The sequence below is a fragment of the Pseudoliparis swirei genome, chromosome 7 (genome assembly GCF_029220125.1).
Source record: "Pseudoliparis swirei isolate HS2019 ecotype Mariana Trench chromosome 7, NWPU_hadal_v1, whole genome shotgun sequence".
NCBI lineage: Eukaryota > Metazoa > Chordata > Actinopteri > Perciformes > Liparidae > Pseudoliparis > Pseudoliparis swirei.
This window is the reverse complement of record NC_079394.1, coordinates 14,443,820-14,462,173: the sequence shown is the minus strand read 5'-3', so window position 1 is coordinate 14,462,173 and position 18,354 is coordinate 14,443,820. Positions and strand designations below refer to the sequence as shown.

Sequence of the window (18,354 nt, the reverse complement as noted above, 5' to 3'; positions counted from 1 at the left end):
AAAAGAAAGAGTTGAGAATATTTGTGTTTTATTTATTTTTTAAGCCATCAGTCTTCCCATCAAGGAAACATTAATAAACATGCAGTCGGGAGAGAAGTGTTCAGAGAAGACCAGCAGCTTCCTTCGAACACAGGAAATACTGAAACCTGTCTCCTCAAACACGACACAGCATACAGTAAACAAAGGAAAGGGTATTAATATACCACCAGCCTCAATGGTCAACTACATGAAGGAGACCTAGAACCTCCCAAAGGAAATCTACAAGCACACGGAACACAAGAAACACTGCAGGCCCTCTAGAACCTCTTCAATGACCATCAGAACCACATGAAAGGCCTCTAGAACCTCTTCAATGACTATTAGAACCAGATGAAATGCCCTGTAGAACCTCTTCAATTACCTTTGTAACCATACTTAACCCTTGTGTTGCCTTCGGGTCAATTTGACCCGATTCAATGTTTCACCCTCCTGTCGCCTTTATATTTACTAACATATTTTACCCTTGAGGTCAATATGACCCCAGCTATTAAAATCTCCAGAAAATTATTAGAATTAATATTGTTTTCCAAGTTTAAGTGTGAGGTACTTTATGTTTGTTTGTTGACTCCCGAAAGAACACCAACATTAAACATTGAATCGGGTCAAATTGACCCGAAGGCGACAGGAGGGTTAAATATTGAATCGGGTCAAAATGACCCGAAGGCAACACAAGGGTTAAGGGCCTCTAGAACCTCATCAATGACCATAATAACAACAACAACAACAACAACAACATTAAAAGGCCTTTAGAACCTCTTCAATTACCTCTATAACCACATTAAAGGGCCTGTAGAACTTCGTCAATTACTGACACAAAAACCTTTGTAACCACCAATATGACGTATAGAAGTTACTCAGTCAGATACAGGAGCCCAGAATAAATCTGAAACACTGCTCGAACCACCTACAGGACCCCCAGAAAACCTCAAGGACTGCTAGAACAACCTTTAGGACATACTGTATATAAGTTACTCAATGAGTGCTCGAACTAACTACAGGACCCCCAGAAAACCACAAAGAATGGAATAATAAAACCTGAGGGTTCTATTGACTTGGACTCCCAATGAGGTTTGAGTCCGACGCTGTGCTGCGATGGGCCTACTGGTCCCATCGCAGACCACATGGGGCTGTGGAGCTCCGGGACTCGGGCCAGTTTGGCTTGTTCAGCTGAATTCTATCAGCTCCTCCGTCCCATAAAACCTTCGTATTGACGCCCCCCCCCCCCCTTCTCACATCCAGCCCACATTTTTCTTCCCTATGAGTATTAGTTTATTGAATAAGTGGCATCTGTTTTCCCGGCCCCGTCACCGTAAGGCGAGGTATTTCTCACTGACGCACAGCGGTGATTTATATACCGCTCAGACTCCCCCGCAAAAAATAAGGCTAAGCAAAAAATATCCAATACATCCCCCCCGACCCCACCACCCCCATACACAAACACAAACACACACACATCAGCTCCTCTTCCACACTGTTTATAATTAAGTCGACAGATGTTATACACACTCAGACACTTTTACTCTCTCTTCACTCTCGTCCACTAACTCCCACTCGGTGTCACACACTAATGGAGCGATGAGGAGAGTGAAGCATTGAGAACTGGACATCTGGCTCCTCCCCTAAAGGTGTGTTCAACGCTGTTTCACGTTATGTCACAGCCAATCACAGAGCTCCTCTCTCGCTTCACTACTGACTAATGAACACTGATCATGGTAAACTTTGGTTTCCATGGAGGGTCAAATATAACGATGTGTTCATATAATTTAGAGAAAACTGTGTGAATATGTGAATGTTTGAACATGTGAATGTGTGAACATGTGAATGTATGAATGTGTAAACATGTGAACATGTGAATATGTGAACTTGTAAACATGTGAACATGTATGAACATATGAATGTGTGAACACGTGAATGTGTGAACATGTGAATGTGTGAACATGTGAATGTGTGAACATGTGAACGTGTGAATGTGTGAACGTGTGAACATGTGAATGTGTGAACATGTGAATGTGTGAATGTGTGAACATGTGAATGTGTGAATGTGTGAACATGTGAATGTGTGAACATGTGAATGTGTGAATGTGTGAACATGTGAATGTGTGAATGTGTGAACATGTGAATGTGTGAACATGTGAATGTGTGAACATGTGAATGTGTGAACATGTGAATGTGTGAATGTGTGAACATGTGAACATGTGAATGTGTGAACATGTGAATGTGTGAATGTGTGAACATGTGAATGTGTGAACATGTGAATGTGTGAATGTGTGAATGTGTGAACATGTGAATGTGTGAACATGTGAATGTGTGAATGTGAACATGTGAATGTGTGAATGTGTGAATGTGTGAACATGTGAATGTGTGAACATGTGAATGTGTGAATGTGTGAACATGTGAATGTGTGAATGTGTGAACATGTGAACATGTGAACGTGTGAATGTGTGAACATGTGAATGTGTGAACATGTGAATGTGTGAATGTGTGAATGTGTGAACATGTGAATGTGTGAATGTGTGAACATGTGAATGTGTGAACATGTGAATGTGTGAATGTGTGAACATGTGAATGTGTGAACATGTGAATGTGTGAACATGTGAATGTGTGAATGTGTGAACATGTGAATGTGTGAATGTGTGAACATGTGAATGTGTGAATGTGTGAACATGTGAATGTGTGAACATGTGAATGTGTGAACATGTGAATGTGTGAACATGTGAATGTGTGAATGTGTGAATGTGTGAAAATGTGAACATGTGAATGTGTGAATGTGTGTTCATGTTAACATGTGAACGTGTGAATGTGAACACTTGTTCATGTGAATGTGTGAATGTGAACACTTGTTCATGTGAATGTGTGAACATGTGAATGTGTGAATGTGTGAACATGTGAATGTGTGAATGTGTGAACATGTGAATGTGTGAACATGTGAATGTGTGAACATGTGAATGTGTGAATGTGTGAATGTGTGAAAATGTGAACGAAAAACCGCTTTACAACTGCAGAAGAAGAACATCTCAAACCGCTCATCCCATGAGCCAATCACAGATGACTTTGGGTAAACCCTGAACATGTGACCGGACAGACAGCCACTCACACGCTGTGGACCAGTCCGACCACCACCGCCTCCTCCTTACCTGTCGGGGTTCTGCGGACACACGTGCATCTGCAGCAGGATCCTCTGGGTGAAGGTCTTGAAGCACTGGCCGCACTTCCACAGGTGCCAGTCGCTGAAGTCGCTGCTCAGCTGGCTGGTGGAGGTCGGACTGGCCAGGACCCGCTGGTTCTTCGAGCCCAGCGGGCCGTAGCCGCCCACGTCCGACTGCACCCCGATGCCCACCTTGTCCAGCAGGGAGAAGCTCCTCGGGCACGGGGAGTGGGGGAAGACCATGGAGCGCATGAGGGCGACGGAGGGGGCGGAAGAGGAGGAAGACGAAGAGGAGGAGGAGGAGGAAGAGGAGGTGGGTTTGCCGTTCTTGCTGGAGGACTGAAGGGACTCCTGCCTGGTCATCGCCTCCACCACGGTGGTCGGGACGTTTACTGGAGGCCACAAAAACAACAAAAGAAAGAAATTATTCGGGTGTTCTTGAGAAGGATTTTCACAATAAAAGTCCCCGAAAGTAAGGAATATTTCACCCAATCATATTCTCTGTCGTAGAATGAAGAGTTTAGATATGTACAAGCTTCACCCTGAAAGGAGTCTGTTGAGGTGCTTCTTTAGTTCTCGTCTGCTTCACATTGTTATTCTTTGTCGTCATGGAAACGTCGTCCTAACCGAGGCCAGATCCTCCCAGCTAGCCCAGGGCCAGCTGCAGCTCCTGGTTCCAGTGGATGGAATTATGGGTCTAGTTATGCTGTTTGGAGTCTGTTCGTTAGTCCAGTTACAGCAACATGCCGTTCCTCTCTCTGAGAACCACAGAGAGGCTTCTCAAGCTATGGCCTAGGGCCCAAACAGGGCCCTCTCTCTGGTGGGGTCACCACATGATGACTGAGTTTACATTGACTTGGATCGACGCACAACAACGTGTACATGTACTACCTCTAGTACTACTGGTGTCACTTCCACTGCCACTAGTACTACTGGTGCCACTTCTACTTCTACTCACATTATCAGTACTACCTTCTACCACTACAAAACAGTTAATAAGAGCACAGCTATGAGTACAAGTCCCATTACTACCATTTATACTTCATACTTGTACTTCTGTCCACCTAGCACAAATACTTTAGATACAAATACTACTCGTGTCACCGCCAGAACATCTGCTATTCTTACTAGCATTACCAAAACGAGTATTTACAACGCTACAGTATGAAAAACATTAAAGTTCCTTCTTGGTTGACATTTTCTCTCCTAAACGTTCACTTCCTGAATCCAACCAATTTCTTTTTTACTCATGTAGCAGGAGGCTAGTCGGCGGGCTAAGTCCACCAGGCTTTCATGCTCCATGAGCGGGGTGTGAACAGGGTGTGAACAGTCAACCACGCTCGACAATTAATCTCACTTGTGGTCTGCTGAACATTAAATCGGTCAAACTAATTGGTGGTTTACGACTTCACCAACAGCTAACCGGGGTTCAACCGAAGTAAACAAGTAAACAAACATTATTTTAGTTGTTGTCATTGTGTTCTCGCTCTATGTGTCACATATTCTTACTTTGTTTAGTTCCACGAGGAACTTTGCGTCTGGTTCCGAGCTCTGAGTTCAGATGACACGGATCGATGTGGGACACCAACGTGTTGCTGGTGGAGCACAACGACGTTAACGGGAACAATACATCGTATTAAAGTGTGTAAATCAGATTGTGGGTGAGCCGGCTGATGCCAGCTGTCCTCACTTGACCCCGAGTTCAGCCGGCGTTCTTCTTCTGTGGTTTCACCAACTGACAGACCTGGACTCCATAACCCTTCATTACGTTGGAAATGACATCAAGAGGCCTCGTCTTACTTTATTAAACCGTGGATGGTTTCACTTGTTTTTCATCCCGCTGAACTGGTTCCTCTGGAAAGTGAATTATAATAAGGAAATACTGTATTTGCCCCCCAGGGGAAGTCGTATGTGGGCGTGGCCAACGGTCAGAACACAAGTCACGTCTCATCTACTGAACGTCTCCCGTGATCCACTTCCAGCCAGACACTAAACATGCCGGCAGATTGTTTGGGGAATATTGTAACAGACACAAGACATGATTCAGACGTGTATGTGTGTACTTGTGTATTTGTGTACTTGTGTATTTGGTGGATGTTCCCACCGTGTTACAACGAGGGGGAAGCGGCTTTACAGTCCAGACTCTGGATCCTTATTGTCGGTTTTGTCTGTGGTTCTACCGAAGAGCTGAAAACTAGGATGAGTTCAGACGATTTTCCAACAGTGATATGAGAGACAAGAGACAGACAGGGAGAAAGAGATACAAATATACAAAGAGATGAAGAGACAAAGATACAGAGACAAAGAGAGAGAGAGACAAAGTGACAGAGTGACATAGAGAGAGACAACAAGAGACAGAGATACAAATATACAAAGAGATGAAGAGACAGAGAGACAAAGAGAGACGAAGAGAGAACGATACAAAAAGACAAAGAGACAAAGAGACAAAGAGACAGAGGGACAGAGAGACAGAGAGAAGCGTTGAGAGGAGGACGTCTCACTCTGCTAACTTATAAAGATACTTTAGGATTTCGATTATTTTACTCATTTAGAACCGGTTCCCGTCCGTGTGGACCCATGTGGACCCGTGTGGACCCGTGTGGACCTATATGGACCTGTGTGGACGCATGTGGACCCGTGTGGACCCATGTGGACCTATGTGGACCTGTGTGAACCCGTGTGGACCCGTGTGGACCCATGTGGACCCGTGTGGACCCGTGTGGACCCATGTGGACCCATTTGCACCCATGTGGACCTATGTGGACCCGTGTGGACGCGCTCTCTAATGTAAGAACTGACACCTAGCAGCTCTCCTGCGCTCTAACCGTGGGCTCGTCATAAGCGTGGTCCATCCCTCACCCGCTCACCTCTGTCACGGGGCCACCGGGCTCCATCGATCCCTCAGAACCTCATGAGGAGATAATCACGCCATCTGTAAGTCGCCCGGCGGCGTTATCGACGGCCGCGTTACGCCGCTCGCCAACGCTTAATTCACTCTGCAACAAACGTCTCACAAAGAGTGCACGTCAATACGGGTTTTGGGGAGAGAGAAATGCATCATGGGAATGGGAGAGTTATGAAGGTGATGTTTGCAACGTTGCAGTTTCCTGTCTTCATGAAAAGGGGGCGTGTCCTCTCCGGGAGGTGTGTGGCATGAATACAAACTGACCTCAGAGCAGATTGAGAGGAGCAACTTCATATATATATATATATATATATATATATATGTCTCCCTCTTTACTGTTTAGATTATGAAGCTCTGTCGTGATCAATAAGGAGAAGTTATCAGAGATCATAAAGCCTCATGGAATCAATAAAGGTAATTATAACAATAGGTCATACAAAGAGAAGGACCCTTGTCTTCTCTCCTTCCCTCACACATTGTTTCCTCTCTCCTTCCTCCTGCTCTGAGCTCTTCATCAACTCGCTCTCTTTTCTCCTCGTTGTCTCACCACAACAGGGGGAGAGGGTGAAATAAAATAAAAGGAGGAGGAGGAGGAGAGCGACGAAGGAGGAAGTTTAGGAGAGAGACAAAGGAGGAAGAGGAGGAGAGAAACAAATGAGGAAGAGAAGGAGAGACACAAATGAGGAAGAGAGTAAAAAAGAAGATAAGAAGGAGAGAGAGATAAATTAGCAAGAGGAGAGACAAAGGAGGAGGATGGCTAGGAGGAGTTAGGAAGAGGAGGAGGAGGATGAGAATGAAGAGGAAGAGGAGGGGGAAGAGGAGGGGTAGAAAGAGGGAGAGGAAGAGGAGGGGGAGAAGGAAGAGGAAGATGAAAAGGAGGAGGAGGAGGAGGACATGAACATGTTGTTGTTGTCAGGCGGCTGCGGAGCGTCAAGCCGGCCGCTGTGATTGGATGGAGCGTGCATGAGTAAACAACCACAGGGTGTGTGTGTGTGTCTTTGATGTATGTGTGTGTGTGTCTTTGATGTATGTGTGTGTGTGTCTTTGATGTGTGTGTGTGTGTGTGTGTGTGTGTGTGTACTCGAACTGTCCCTCTCTGAATCTTTAACTGCGTCTGATTCCAGAAAGAATTCCTCTTAATTATCTTCACGTTGTTCAGGAACATTTCCTCTCGCTGTCTTCGAGGCTCTTTTGTGCTCCAGGTTCTTAATAAATGTTGTTTTTATTTTAAAAACGGACTTCTTCTGCAACGAATGAGCCGAGATCAGAACTGAACTTTGTCTTTAAACACGTGCTTATTGTCGTCTCATGTAAACACGACGTATGGAGGCACAACAATAACGTTAGAGTGGTGACCTGGTCGAGTCACGAGAGAACCACGTTGTTCATCCAGAACCACGAACTGTCCAGATGGAACTCATCTGATGGAATATATACTATAATAATGAATAATAATATATAGTATAATAATACATATCTCTGTTGAAATCAGGAGTAAAAAGTGTTTTGTCAGTAATGTGCAGAAACAACAGGTCCTCATGTGGTGAGACAAACAAGTGTGTGTGCGTGTGTGTGTGTGTGTGTGTGTGTGTGTGACCAGTGATGTCATGCAGTAGAGTTTGTGTATTTTATAATCAGCGACTGAGAGTTCTAATTCAATTCTCTTATTTAGATTTCACAGATTAAAAATGCTTTTTCGTGTTTTTTTTCTTTGGTAAGAAAAAAAAGAAAGAAACGCCAACGTTTGTTTTCTTGTACGTATTTTGAGGCATGTGCTGACAACGCTGTGGGAGGAGTTTACCGACAAAGTTTTGTACGAAATTATGATTAGTACGCCCAAGAAAGAACAACAGGAATGCTGGCTTCACGGCTTTAGAGCCACACCCAATTAGAAGGAGTCCTTATAAATAGATATTAATATAAATAAATCAATAGGAATGTGTTTTCAATTGTCTTTTCAGCATGTGTTTATTATTCAGACATATAGCTGTAGCATGATGCTACTTTAATGCATTATAAAATATGTTTTTATGTCGGCGCTGACTTAAATGGATCTGATGGATTTGACTTGAAACAAACCAGTCGGCAAAAAAAAGAGTCAAAGTTTGTTTTCTCCTCCCTTCCCCCCCCCCCTCCTCCCCTCCTCCCCCTCCTACTCCCCTGAGCCGTCGGTCAAATCCTCCCAAAAAATAAAAGCCACAGCCTGGAAGGAGAAGACATAAACAAGCTGAGCAGAAAACTGACGGATGTGTAAACAAAAAGGAATTCGTGACGAGAGACACAATAATCCCTTTTTCTTTTTACGAGGACATGAACGCCTCATCCCAGAGGCCCTCTGACTGAAGTGTGTTTATTGATATTGATTAATGAGACAAAAGAGCTTCTTCGACGTGTTTACAGGTCAAATAATTGTCATTTAATTAAGTAAATAAAAAACATTGAATATGTTTTCCTAATAAAATCATCACAAATACTTTAAAAAGTGTTTGTTTGAGTTGTTGAGGAAGACGATGAGAGGAAGAGGGGATTGAAGTAAATAATAACAAATTGTTTGTTCTTTCCAGGTATCAGACAGTTTAAACGCTGTCAGAGCGACAACCAAAGAGAGCCGTGGGTTCGATTCCCTGTAGAGGAGAGCGTGCTCGGTGGCAGCGATCTGTTCTGGGAATCAAACCCGTGACCCGTGTTCAAAGCCCGGTGACCCCTGTGACCCCCGTGACCCTGTGACTCATGGTGACCCCCGTGACCCCGGTAAATCCTGAAATTCATGTGACCCCTGTGACTCCTGTGACCCCTCTCACTCATGTGACCCAGTGACACTGTGACCCCTGTGACCCCTCTGACCCCTGTGACCCGGTGACCCAGTGACCCCTGTGACTCCTGTAACCCCTGTGACCCCTATGACTCCTGTGACCCCATGACCCTGTGACTCTTGTGACCCGGTGACCCCTGTGACTCACGGTTCTCGTCCTGAGCGACGCACTGTAGCGGGATGCCGAAGAAGGAGGTGTAGGAGTCGTTGTACCAGACCAGCAGCTCGGTGCCCCGAGGGATGTCCATGCAGGCCCGGTAGAAGATACAGGACCTGCAGGGGCCAAGGGACCTGGTTATTATCTGAGGTTATGGTTATGATCTCAGGTTATGGTTATCAACTTATAACAAAAATATACATTCATAAAAACCACAGTTAATAAAAACATAATCAACATAAATAAACAATGTAAAACGACATCTTGACCCACAACCGTCAGACTGACATCATCATCATCATCATCACCATCCTCACTACGTTATAGGTATTGCTTTTATATACTGTATATATATATATATATTATAATATTTATATTATTGCTAGGAATGCTGCAGGAGCCCAGAAATCAGACACATCAGACAAAGCTTGAATTCCCCACATTGCCGCCAGTCACCCAAACGCTCCAAAACTCAGAGCTCCTCCTCCATGTTTATTCATCTGCTTTTGTTTTATAAAATGTAAAAAGTGTCATTTTGTGAACGGAAACGTTTCATCAAAGTTTGACGAGAAACACAACGATGACATGACCAATGATGCACGGCGTGCGTTCCCCCGTTGATAACAGTGAGATGAAGATCAGACATGTCTGAGGAGAGCGGTTAGTTCAGGGAGTTGAACTGTGTGTGTGTGTGTGTGTGTGTGTGTGTGTGTGTGTGTATATGCATGTGTGTGTGTATTAATTCTTTCCACACCGGGGGGGGGGGGGGGGGGGGGGGCGCGGTGGTGCTGGACCATGTGAAAACACAGCCAGGAGGGACCGGGCTATAAATCAAACGTACCCGCTGACCTCCCAGGATAGAGAGAGATGCTCTGTGTATTTAAAACAAACGTATGATTTTAATACACATGCAGGCGGGGCCGCGCTGCAAATCAAACACCCCCCAACAGGCTCTCCCAGGTAGGAAAAACAAAGACGCCCGCTGGCCGGCCGGCGGCTCTCTGATCTTTCTTCTGTTTTCACACAAAGCAAAAAGTGGCTTTAAGATCAGCTGTTGAATAATAACTGGATCCAGTGAGGTCATAAATCAAGCCGCCCGAACACCTCCAGGGGTCACGACGTGTCTGCATATGAACGATGGAAACGTCGGGCTGGACTTCTTCTTCTGGGGTTTGGAGCCCACTGGGTCTTCGAACCAGCAACACACAGCATCATTCAATGGAGAATAGAGAATATTCACTTTTATTTGATTAAATATTTTATATTTTCAAAGGATTTTTTAATGGATGCTCAATTTAAAAAGAAATATTCACACATCTCACATACCCCTGGTGGTACGAGGACCCCCATTGGAGAACCACTGACTAGAGACTATGACCAAGACAATGTTTCTGATCGTCCTACAGCTGATTTTAACTTTTTATTCAACCAGGCAGGAAAATATGTGAATGGAAAAAGATTTAAAAACAAAAAGGACCATTTAGGACACATTAAAAAGACATTTGGGAGCACAAAAAGAAGAGTTTGAATAAGGTGCTCGCTCTCTGCCCGTCTAAGTTTCTCTAGGCCAGGGGTCCCCAAACTTTTTCCTAAGAGGGCCACATGATGTTTGTCCTGTCTGCTGGAGGGCCAGCCGTGGGTGGGGGGGGGGGGGGTGCTAGTGAGAGTGTGCTCACCTGTGTGCGCGCATCACGGCTGAGCGATGCGCGCGCAGACAGCATTTATCGGAGCGAAGCAGCGAGTGAGCTCTGATCGCTCTTTTAATGAAGTATCGATTCTAAAAATATGCTAAATCACATCGTTTTTAACGTACGGGTACTTTGTTAGCATCGCTACACCGTGCAGCGTGACAGCAGCAGATGTAGCGGACTAACATTCAAGCTAACCTAACTTCCCAAACGCTGTGGACATCTGAATGCTGATTGGCCGAGACGCGGCACGTCCCATCAAAGATGTTTTATTGCGAAGAGCACCACTTCACATTTTCTCCGCGTCTCACTGCAATCTCAACGGCAGCGGGCCAGGTGAAAAAAATAATAAATCGGAACGCGTCTCTGATATTGTTCAGGGGGCCGGTCTAAATGGGGAGGCGGGCCGTATATGGCCCGCGGGCCGTAGTTTGGGGACCAATGCTCTAGGCACACTTGAGGATGTTCCCGTAATAATAAATAATAAATGTGTTTTGATTTCTTTGGCTTCATCAGGCGGGTTCTACCGGTTCCTCTTGATCAGGAATGTGCTCACAGGCCTATTCCCGTCGACAAGGGAACACCCAAGTCAGGCTAACTTCAGGCTTGTTTGTCACTGATGCTGCAATCTGGAGATTGCCGTCATGCTTTGGCATACTTTTGGCACTTTTCTTGTCAGGCTCCGCCCACTCGGCATTGGCACACCTGACTGCTGGAAGACAACATAGTCGTGATTTCACTGAATCGCTTTGAGGATGACAGCAGCAAATCTATCCGGTGAGCAGATTAAAAGCATAATCAATAAACAGATAATATAATATGAAGGAGACGTAAAACAATGTGTATAATATATATATACAGGACTGTCTCAGAAAATTAGAATATTGTGATGAAGTTCTTTATTTTCTGTAATGCAATTCAAAAAACAAAAATGTCATGCATTCTGGATTCATTACGAATCAACTGAAATATTGCAAGCCTTTTATTCTTTTAATATTGCTGATTATGGCTTACAGTTAAGAAAACTCAAATATCCTATCTCTAAATATTAGAATATCATGAAAAAGTATACTAGTAGGGTATTAAACAAATCACTTGAATTGTCTAATTAACTCGAAACACCTGCAAGGGTTTCCTGAGCCTTGACAAACACTCAGCTGTTATAAATCTTTTTTTTTACTTGGTCTGAGGAAATATTAAAATTTTATGAGATAGGATTTTAGAGTTTTCTTAAGCTGTAAGCCATAATCAGCAATATTAAAAGAATAAAAGGCTTGCAATATTTCAGTTGATTTGTAATGAATCCAGAATGCATGACATTTTTGTTTTTTTAATTGCATTACAGAAAATAAAGAACTTTATCACAATATTCTAATTTTCTGAGACAGTCCTGTATATGTGTGTGTGTGTGTGTGTGTGTACGGAGCCTGCAACTTGAACAAAAGACTCTCTATGTTGTTGTTAATATTATAATCAGGCTATTATGATCTTTATTGCCATCATTATTTTATTATTATGAGAAAAAACATGAATTTATTTTAACTTAGTGGAGAAATGATATGTCGTGTATTTCTCTTCATGCTGCATATTCCACTGAAGTAAGACAGTAGTAACAGTTTCCTATCACATAAACTAGGCCTATATTAGTGTGTGTTTGTGTGTGTGTGTGTGTGTGGGGGGGGTATATGTATGTGTGTGTGTCTGTGTGTGTATTTGCTGATGATACATCAGCATAACCCGAAAATAATAGAATGATCTTTTGGTAGAGTTGGTCTTAGCTATACAATTACAAAATAATAATAATATTGAATTGCAGTATTTATATAATATTTAAAAAACATTTTTAATGCAGGTTTTGTTTTCAGTTGTTTTTCCTACTTTCATAAAACAGGGATTAAACTCCCAAATTGTTGTTTTTCTATTAATGTGAATTATTATTTTCATATAACGGTTTAAAAAGCTACTCAAAGGCACTTTATCACTTTGATAAAAACATAAACTAGAAAAAGCTACAAAAATATAAACAAGAACATACAGTATTTTAGACTAAAGTGGAAGGGGGCGGGGTCATGGTTGCATATATACCATAATATATTTAGTCTTATAGCATTATGATATTTGACATTTCCTGCCAGAGTCCCTTAAAGACACATACACGGCTGAGAACCAAACACAGCAGCTTCGTGTTCGAGCCACATATTTTGGATATTTGTCCAACTTGAATGACTCATGAGCGACTGGCACATAGTTTACAGGCGGACTGATTATCCAGTTAACATGTTTCCTTCACACCAACAGGCTTCACCTCGCGCTACTGAAGCCAAACTTCTCCTCGCGCTACTGAAGCCAAACTTCTCCCGCACAAAATGGCGAAATCAGGAGCTGGTGAGTCACAAAATGAGGAACATTGAAAGACATTGTTGTCCCTTTAAATATTTTTTGAATGTAAATCTAATCTTAACCAGAAGGTTTAAATATTGATCTGAAGACGCTAGGTTTTATATAGCAATGCTGGTCATCTTAGATATGAGCTCATGTGAAGTAGTAACATGCTGTGGTGGGCGAGACGTTGCAATATAAATATATGCAAACATTACCAGTGGTGAGATGTGTTATTGAGGTTATTGAGGAACCGATATGCTTGTTGTGTTTGTAACATGTTACCGTGAGGGTCTTTAGACGCTCCTCTCATCTCTGTATTTAAGGCGACCTGCACGCACACTCAGACACACTCAGACACACACAAACACACTCAGACACACACAAAGACACACAGTCAGCCATGTTGTCCTGTTTAACCAAAGCTAGCTTCCGGCAGGGATTAGCTCATATGAAGCAGGAGAGAACATTGTGGTCAGATATAACATGGAGTCCAATGGAGTAGATGATTGGACATCATGTTGCGTTCAGGCTCTTTGATAATAAAAAAGTACAAGTCTGTTGGATTCCATCAACATGATCCACCAATAGCGTAACAAGTCAAATTTGTGGGACTGACGGCAAAATAAGAATATAAGATTCTGCTGCTCGACAACCATATCAAGTCAGAAACGGACCCAAAATGTTTATAATAAGTACATAAACTGTCAAAATGCCCATTTGGCCAAATAGAGTCTGGAGTTTTGTTGACGTTTGAAACTAATTAATGTTTCCACGTTAAAGTCTGGCGAGTCACTATAAAGATTTTTACGCTGAAAATCTTTTAAGTCTTTCGGGGAAACGGACGGGCGAATGTTTTAGATAATTCACGGCACATGATTCATGATCCGGCCGATTATGATTATTAAGCCTGCAGGAGAACAACCAGAGTGCTGGCTGCACACGGCTTTAGAGCCTTGTTGCACATCACCACACCCATTTGGAAATAGTCTTATAAATAGATATAAATATAAATAAATCAATAGAAATGTGTTTTTAATTGTCTTTTCAGCATGTGTTTATTATTCACACACATAGCTGTAACATGATGCTACTTTAATGCATTATATATGTTTTTATATCGGTAATGGCTTAAATGGATGTTTTCAATTGAAACAACCCAGTCTGCAAAAACAAAAAGTTGTCACTGTACATTGTCTGAATTTTGCCGATAAATTTCATACATTTAAAATCGGCCTCGTACAGAAACGCGTTTGCTCTCTCCGATGAATAATACTTTTCACACGATAAAAAGAAACCTGTTTTCATTAGTGTCATCAATAAAAAGAGATAAATGACAATTTCTCGTTTTTTCTTTTACAGCATCTGAGCTCAGGATTGTGCTTATTGGAAAAAGTCCAAATGAAAAGACAAAACTAACCAACCTGATCACAGGAAAAACAGATAGTTTACATCCAAAAAATTCCACGCAAGTTACCCACGTCACCAGCGAATGGAAGAAAAGAAACGTGACGGTCTTGCAAACGCCTGACGTCTCCAGTATGTCAGAGAACACCATGAGACACCGATTAATGACTTGTGTTGCGCAATGCTCCCCCGGACCCAACGTCCTGCTGCTGTTAGTGAAGCCCTCAGAGTTCAACGAGCAGGACCGACTAAAGATCAAGTTCATCATGAACCTCTTTGGACCAGAAGCCTTTAAATATGCAATGGTCGTCACAACGGAACATGACAGGAAATCGAATTCCTCAGTTAATCAACTCCTCAAGGAATACGGACAAAGGCAGCATCAAATGATCTTCGTAAAAAATTATTTCCCTCTCTGTGATAGTCGAGAACTGATGGAGAAAATTGAGAACATGGTGGATGACAACAGGGGACGGTATTTAACTTTTGCTGGAGAGACCGATACGATTGTCTTGCCTGTGGGTGCAAAACCCTCCCTGAACTTAGTGCTGTGTGGGCGACATGGAGCCTGGAAGACCTCAACGGCCAGAGCCATTCTGGGCCAACGACAGATTTATCCGCCTGTCGACTCCTCACAGTGTGTTCAACACCAGGGAGAGGTGGGTGGACGTCTGGTTTCTCTGGTGGAGCTGCCTGCCTTGTGTGGTAAGCCTCAGGAGAAAGTGATGGAGGAATCCCTCAGGAGCATCTCCCTGTGTGACCCTGAGGGTGTCCATGCCTTCCTCATGGTCATACCTATGGGTGCCCAAAGTTTGGAAGACAAGAAAGAGTTGGAGACCATGCAGAACACTTTCGGCTCCGGAGTCAATACTTTTAGCAGGATTCTTCTGACTGTGGAGGCCGATCCCAACGCTTTAAACGCAGAGACGTTCCTGCAGGAAAACAGAGACTTCAAAGAGCTCTTCCTGGGCTGCTGCGGTGGAAAAAATCTGGTCTGCGACCTCGAAGACAAGCAACAGGTGTCCAACGTTTTACACAGAGTGGAAGACATGAAAGGTGTGGGATGCGGAAGCTTCACCAAAGGTATGTTTCCCAAGCCTCCAAATAATCAGGGTAGAAGAAAATCAACACATCCAGGTATTACGTATCTGAGGGGACCGTTTCAAAGGATGGGGCCGAGAACAATGTCTCTAAGACCGCAAAGCCATCTTGGGAAAACAGATTATACTAGGAAGGAGGCGAGAGAGTCTCCTAGGAAGGAGCCAAGAACAATCTTCACTCGAGAGAAGCCGAAAACAGAATCAACTGGGAAGGAGCCGAGTAGAGAGTGTCTCAGGATGGTGCTGATTGGGAAAACTGGTTGTGGAAAGAGTGCCACTGGAAACACCATTGTTGGCAGAGAGTGCTTTGTGTCCAAAGTTGGTCAACTATCAGTGACCAAGTGTTGCCAGAAAGTAGTCGGAGAGATCGATGGGCGCCCCATCGTTGTGGTCGACACCCCCGGCTTGTTCGATACAACTCTGAGCAACGATGAAATCAAACAGGAGCTGATGAAGTGCCTCACCATGTTGACTCCCGGCCCTCACGTGTTCCTTCTGGTGCTGCAGGTCGGTCGCTTCACACAAGAGGAGAACGACACCGTGGAGCACATCAAGGAATTTTTTGGCGAGAAGTCAAAAGACCACATCATCATATTATTCACCAGAGGAGACGACCTTAGCAACCAAACAATCGAAAGTTACCTGGCAGATGATTCCGACGGCAACTTAAATAAACTGATAACTGAATGCGGGGGGAGATACCACGTCTTCAATAACCAGAATAAGGACAATCGTTCTCAAGTCAGCCAGCTGCTGGCCATGGTGGAGTCAATGGTGAAGAGAAACGGCGACGGCTACTTCACCTCGGATATCCTCCAAGGAACCGAGGAAGCCAGAGGAAAGGCGATAGAGAGCCAGCTGGGGGACATTAAAAGACAACATCGGGTAGAAATTAATATGCTAATGTTAGCGCTTGACCAAGAAAAAAAGGAGAAATTCAAAGAAAGGGAGGAGCACATGAAGAAGCTGGAGATAATGGAGTGGGAGACAAAGAGGGTGAAGAAGGAAGAGCGAAGAAGGAAACAGCAGGACGACGCCCAACAAGTCAATTGGGAAGAGAATCTTCAAACTCTGGAAAAAGAACTACAACTCATCTCAGAGCAGAACACCCTGGCCGAGTGGCTGCTGCTGCTGCAGGCGAGAGAAGCCGCCATGAAAGGAAAAGAGGCTTGGGAGCAGGAGAGGAAGGCGTGGTGGGAGAACCGACATCGAGAAGCAGAACAGAGGCGAGAGGAGAAGAGCCAAGAAGAAGAGATCATGAGAAGAGAACATGAGGGGAGGGAATACGAAGCCCTGAAAAGGCTCTCCGAGAAGAATAGGAAGGACATCAGAGGGAGAGACGAAGAGGCCAGAAAGAAAGCCGAAGAATCCTACGAGTTCAGCGAGAGGTCCACCGCGGAGGTCTTAGCCCAGATGGAAAAGAACCAAGAGGAAATGAAGGATCTGAAGATGGAGCAACACAACAAGAACGAGCTGGTGCTCAGACACATGAGCAAGAAGAAGGTCTACCAGAGAGAGATCAGGAGAATGAAAACGAAGCATGAAGAGCAAATGAAGGAGCTGAAGCTGCAGCTGTTCCTCAACAACATGGACCACCTGAACAAGGAGGTCGACGACCTGAAAAAGATTCACGAGGCGGAAATCAACGTGTGGGTAGAATCTCACGTGGAGAAGGCCATGCGAGACAGGTGCTCCATTCTATGAGACGCTCGTCTCTCAGTTTCAGCTGCAAATCTGTTTTTATTCGTTTTCCTATCAAACTGGTTGATCTGATATGAAATAATTGCACATAACAAATGTATCATTGGATGTCTGAACACAATCCAGTCTTGTCCTCAGAAGGTCTGGGGTGACTGTGGGTCAGTGGTTAGCTGGTCCGTCTGTCAATTTTGATAAAAGCGTTAGCTAAATGAGACGTATTGTCTTTGACTTGTAGAAGCTGATTACCTGTAACGTTCAGGGGAGCATGTTTTAAACCATCATCTACAATAACTTTTAAACCGATAGTTGATTATTTTACTTTTAAGCACACAGGCACAAGAGTTTGTTTTTACAGGGAATGTCTCTTTTTTAGTAATGAAATGTAACGTAAACATCCATGATCACACCGTAAATGTTATTTTCTTTCTTATTCTTTTGTTCAGGTGTCTTCATAATTACATAAATATGGTTGATTTGTGACCAATCTGCAAAGATACCGCCTTGCTTCTAGTGAGCAAACTTTACAAACTTAAATCTGCTCCAGTGAGTTCTTATCATATCTTTCTGTTCATGAAGAATCAGATTTTCTGGTCCTGGACCAGTTGGACCTGTTTCCTGGTCCACGGCTGCTTTGTGGTTTTTACACACCTGTTTTACTTTCTAATATTAAAAATACATCCTTCACAACATATTAGTGTTTTGTGTTTGTGTTTCTATGATTGTGTTTAGTGCATGAAGTGATATTATGATATTATTTGTGTGATGGGTGAAATATAAAGTGCCACAGATATGCACTCAGTTTCTGTCTGACTGCATTCCTGAACAGCCCAGACACGCATGCTTATTAAACAGCTGAACCTTTCATGCCAACGCGCATCCAGAAGTGCTTCACAAACAATTGTTTAATTAATAAACAATGTTTGACAAAAGAAAAGGCACATCATTAAAACCATAATGTTCAAAATATATATATTTTAAACACCACGGATGAAAATGATCTAAAAAACAATTAATACAGCTT

General features: G+C 43.4%; 2 protein-coding genes across 2 annotated transcripts in view; one reads left to right on the top strand and one right to left on the bottom strand.

The window, feature by feature from the left end:
- prdm6 (PR domain containing 6) overlaps positions 1–18,354 on the bottom strand; it is a 58,979-nt gene that overhangs the window by 15,621 nt on the left and 25,004 nt on the right. Inside the window, exons 6-7 of the mRNA XM_056417930.1 lie at positions 9,050–9,174; positions 3,174–3,576 (exon numbers count right to left, since the gene is read on the bottom strand). Coding sequence (XP_056273905.1) covers positions 3,174–3,576; positions 9,050–9,174 — 528 coding nt within the window. The remainder of the gene's footprint in view (positions 1–3,173; positions 3,577–9,049; positions 9,175–18,354) is intronic.
- Positions 14,967–17,336, top strand: LOC130196566 (GTPase IMAP family member 8-like). Its single transcript, XM_056418822.1, has 3 exons — positions 14,967–15,628; positions 15,764–16,463; positions 16,605–17,336. The coding sequence occupies exons 1-3, from the start codon at positions 14,967–14,969 to the stop codon at positions 17,334–17,336; spliced, it is 2,094 nt and encodes a 697-aa protein (XP_056274797.1).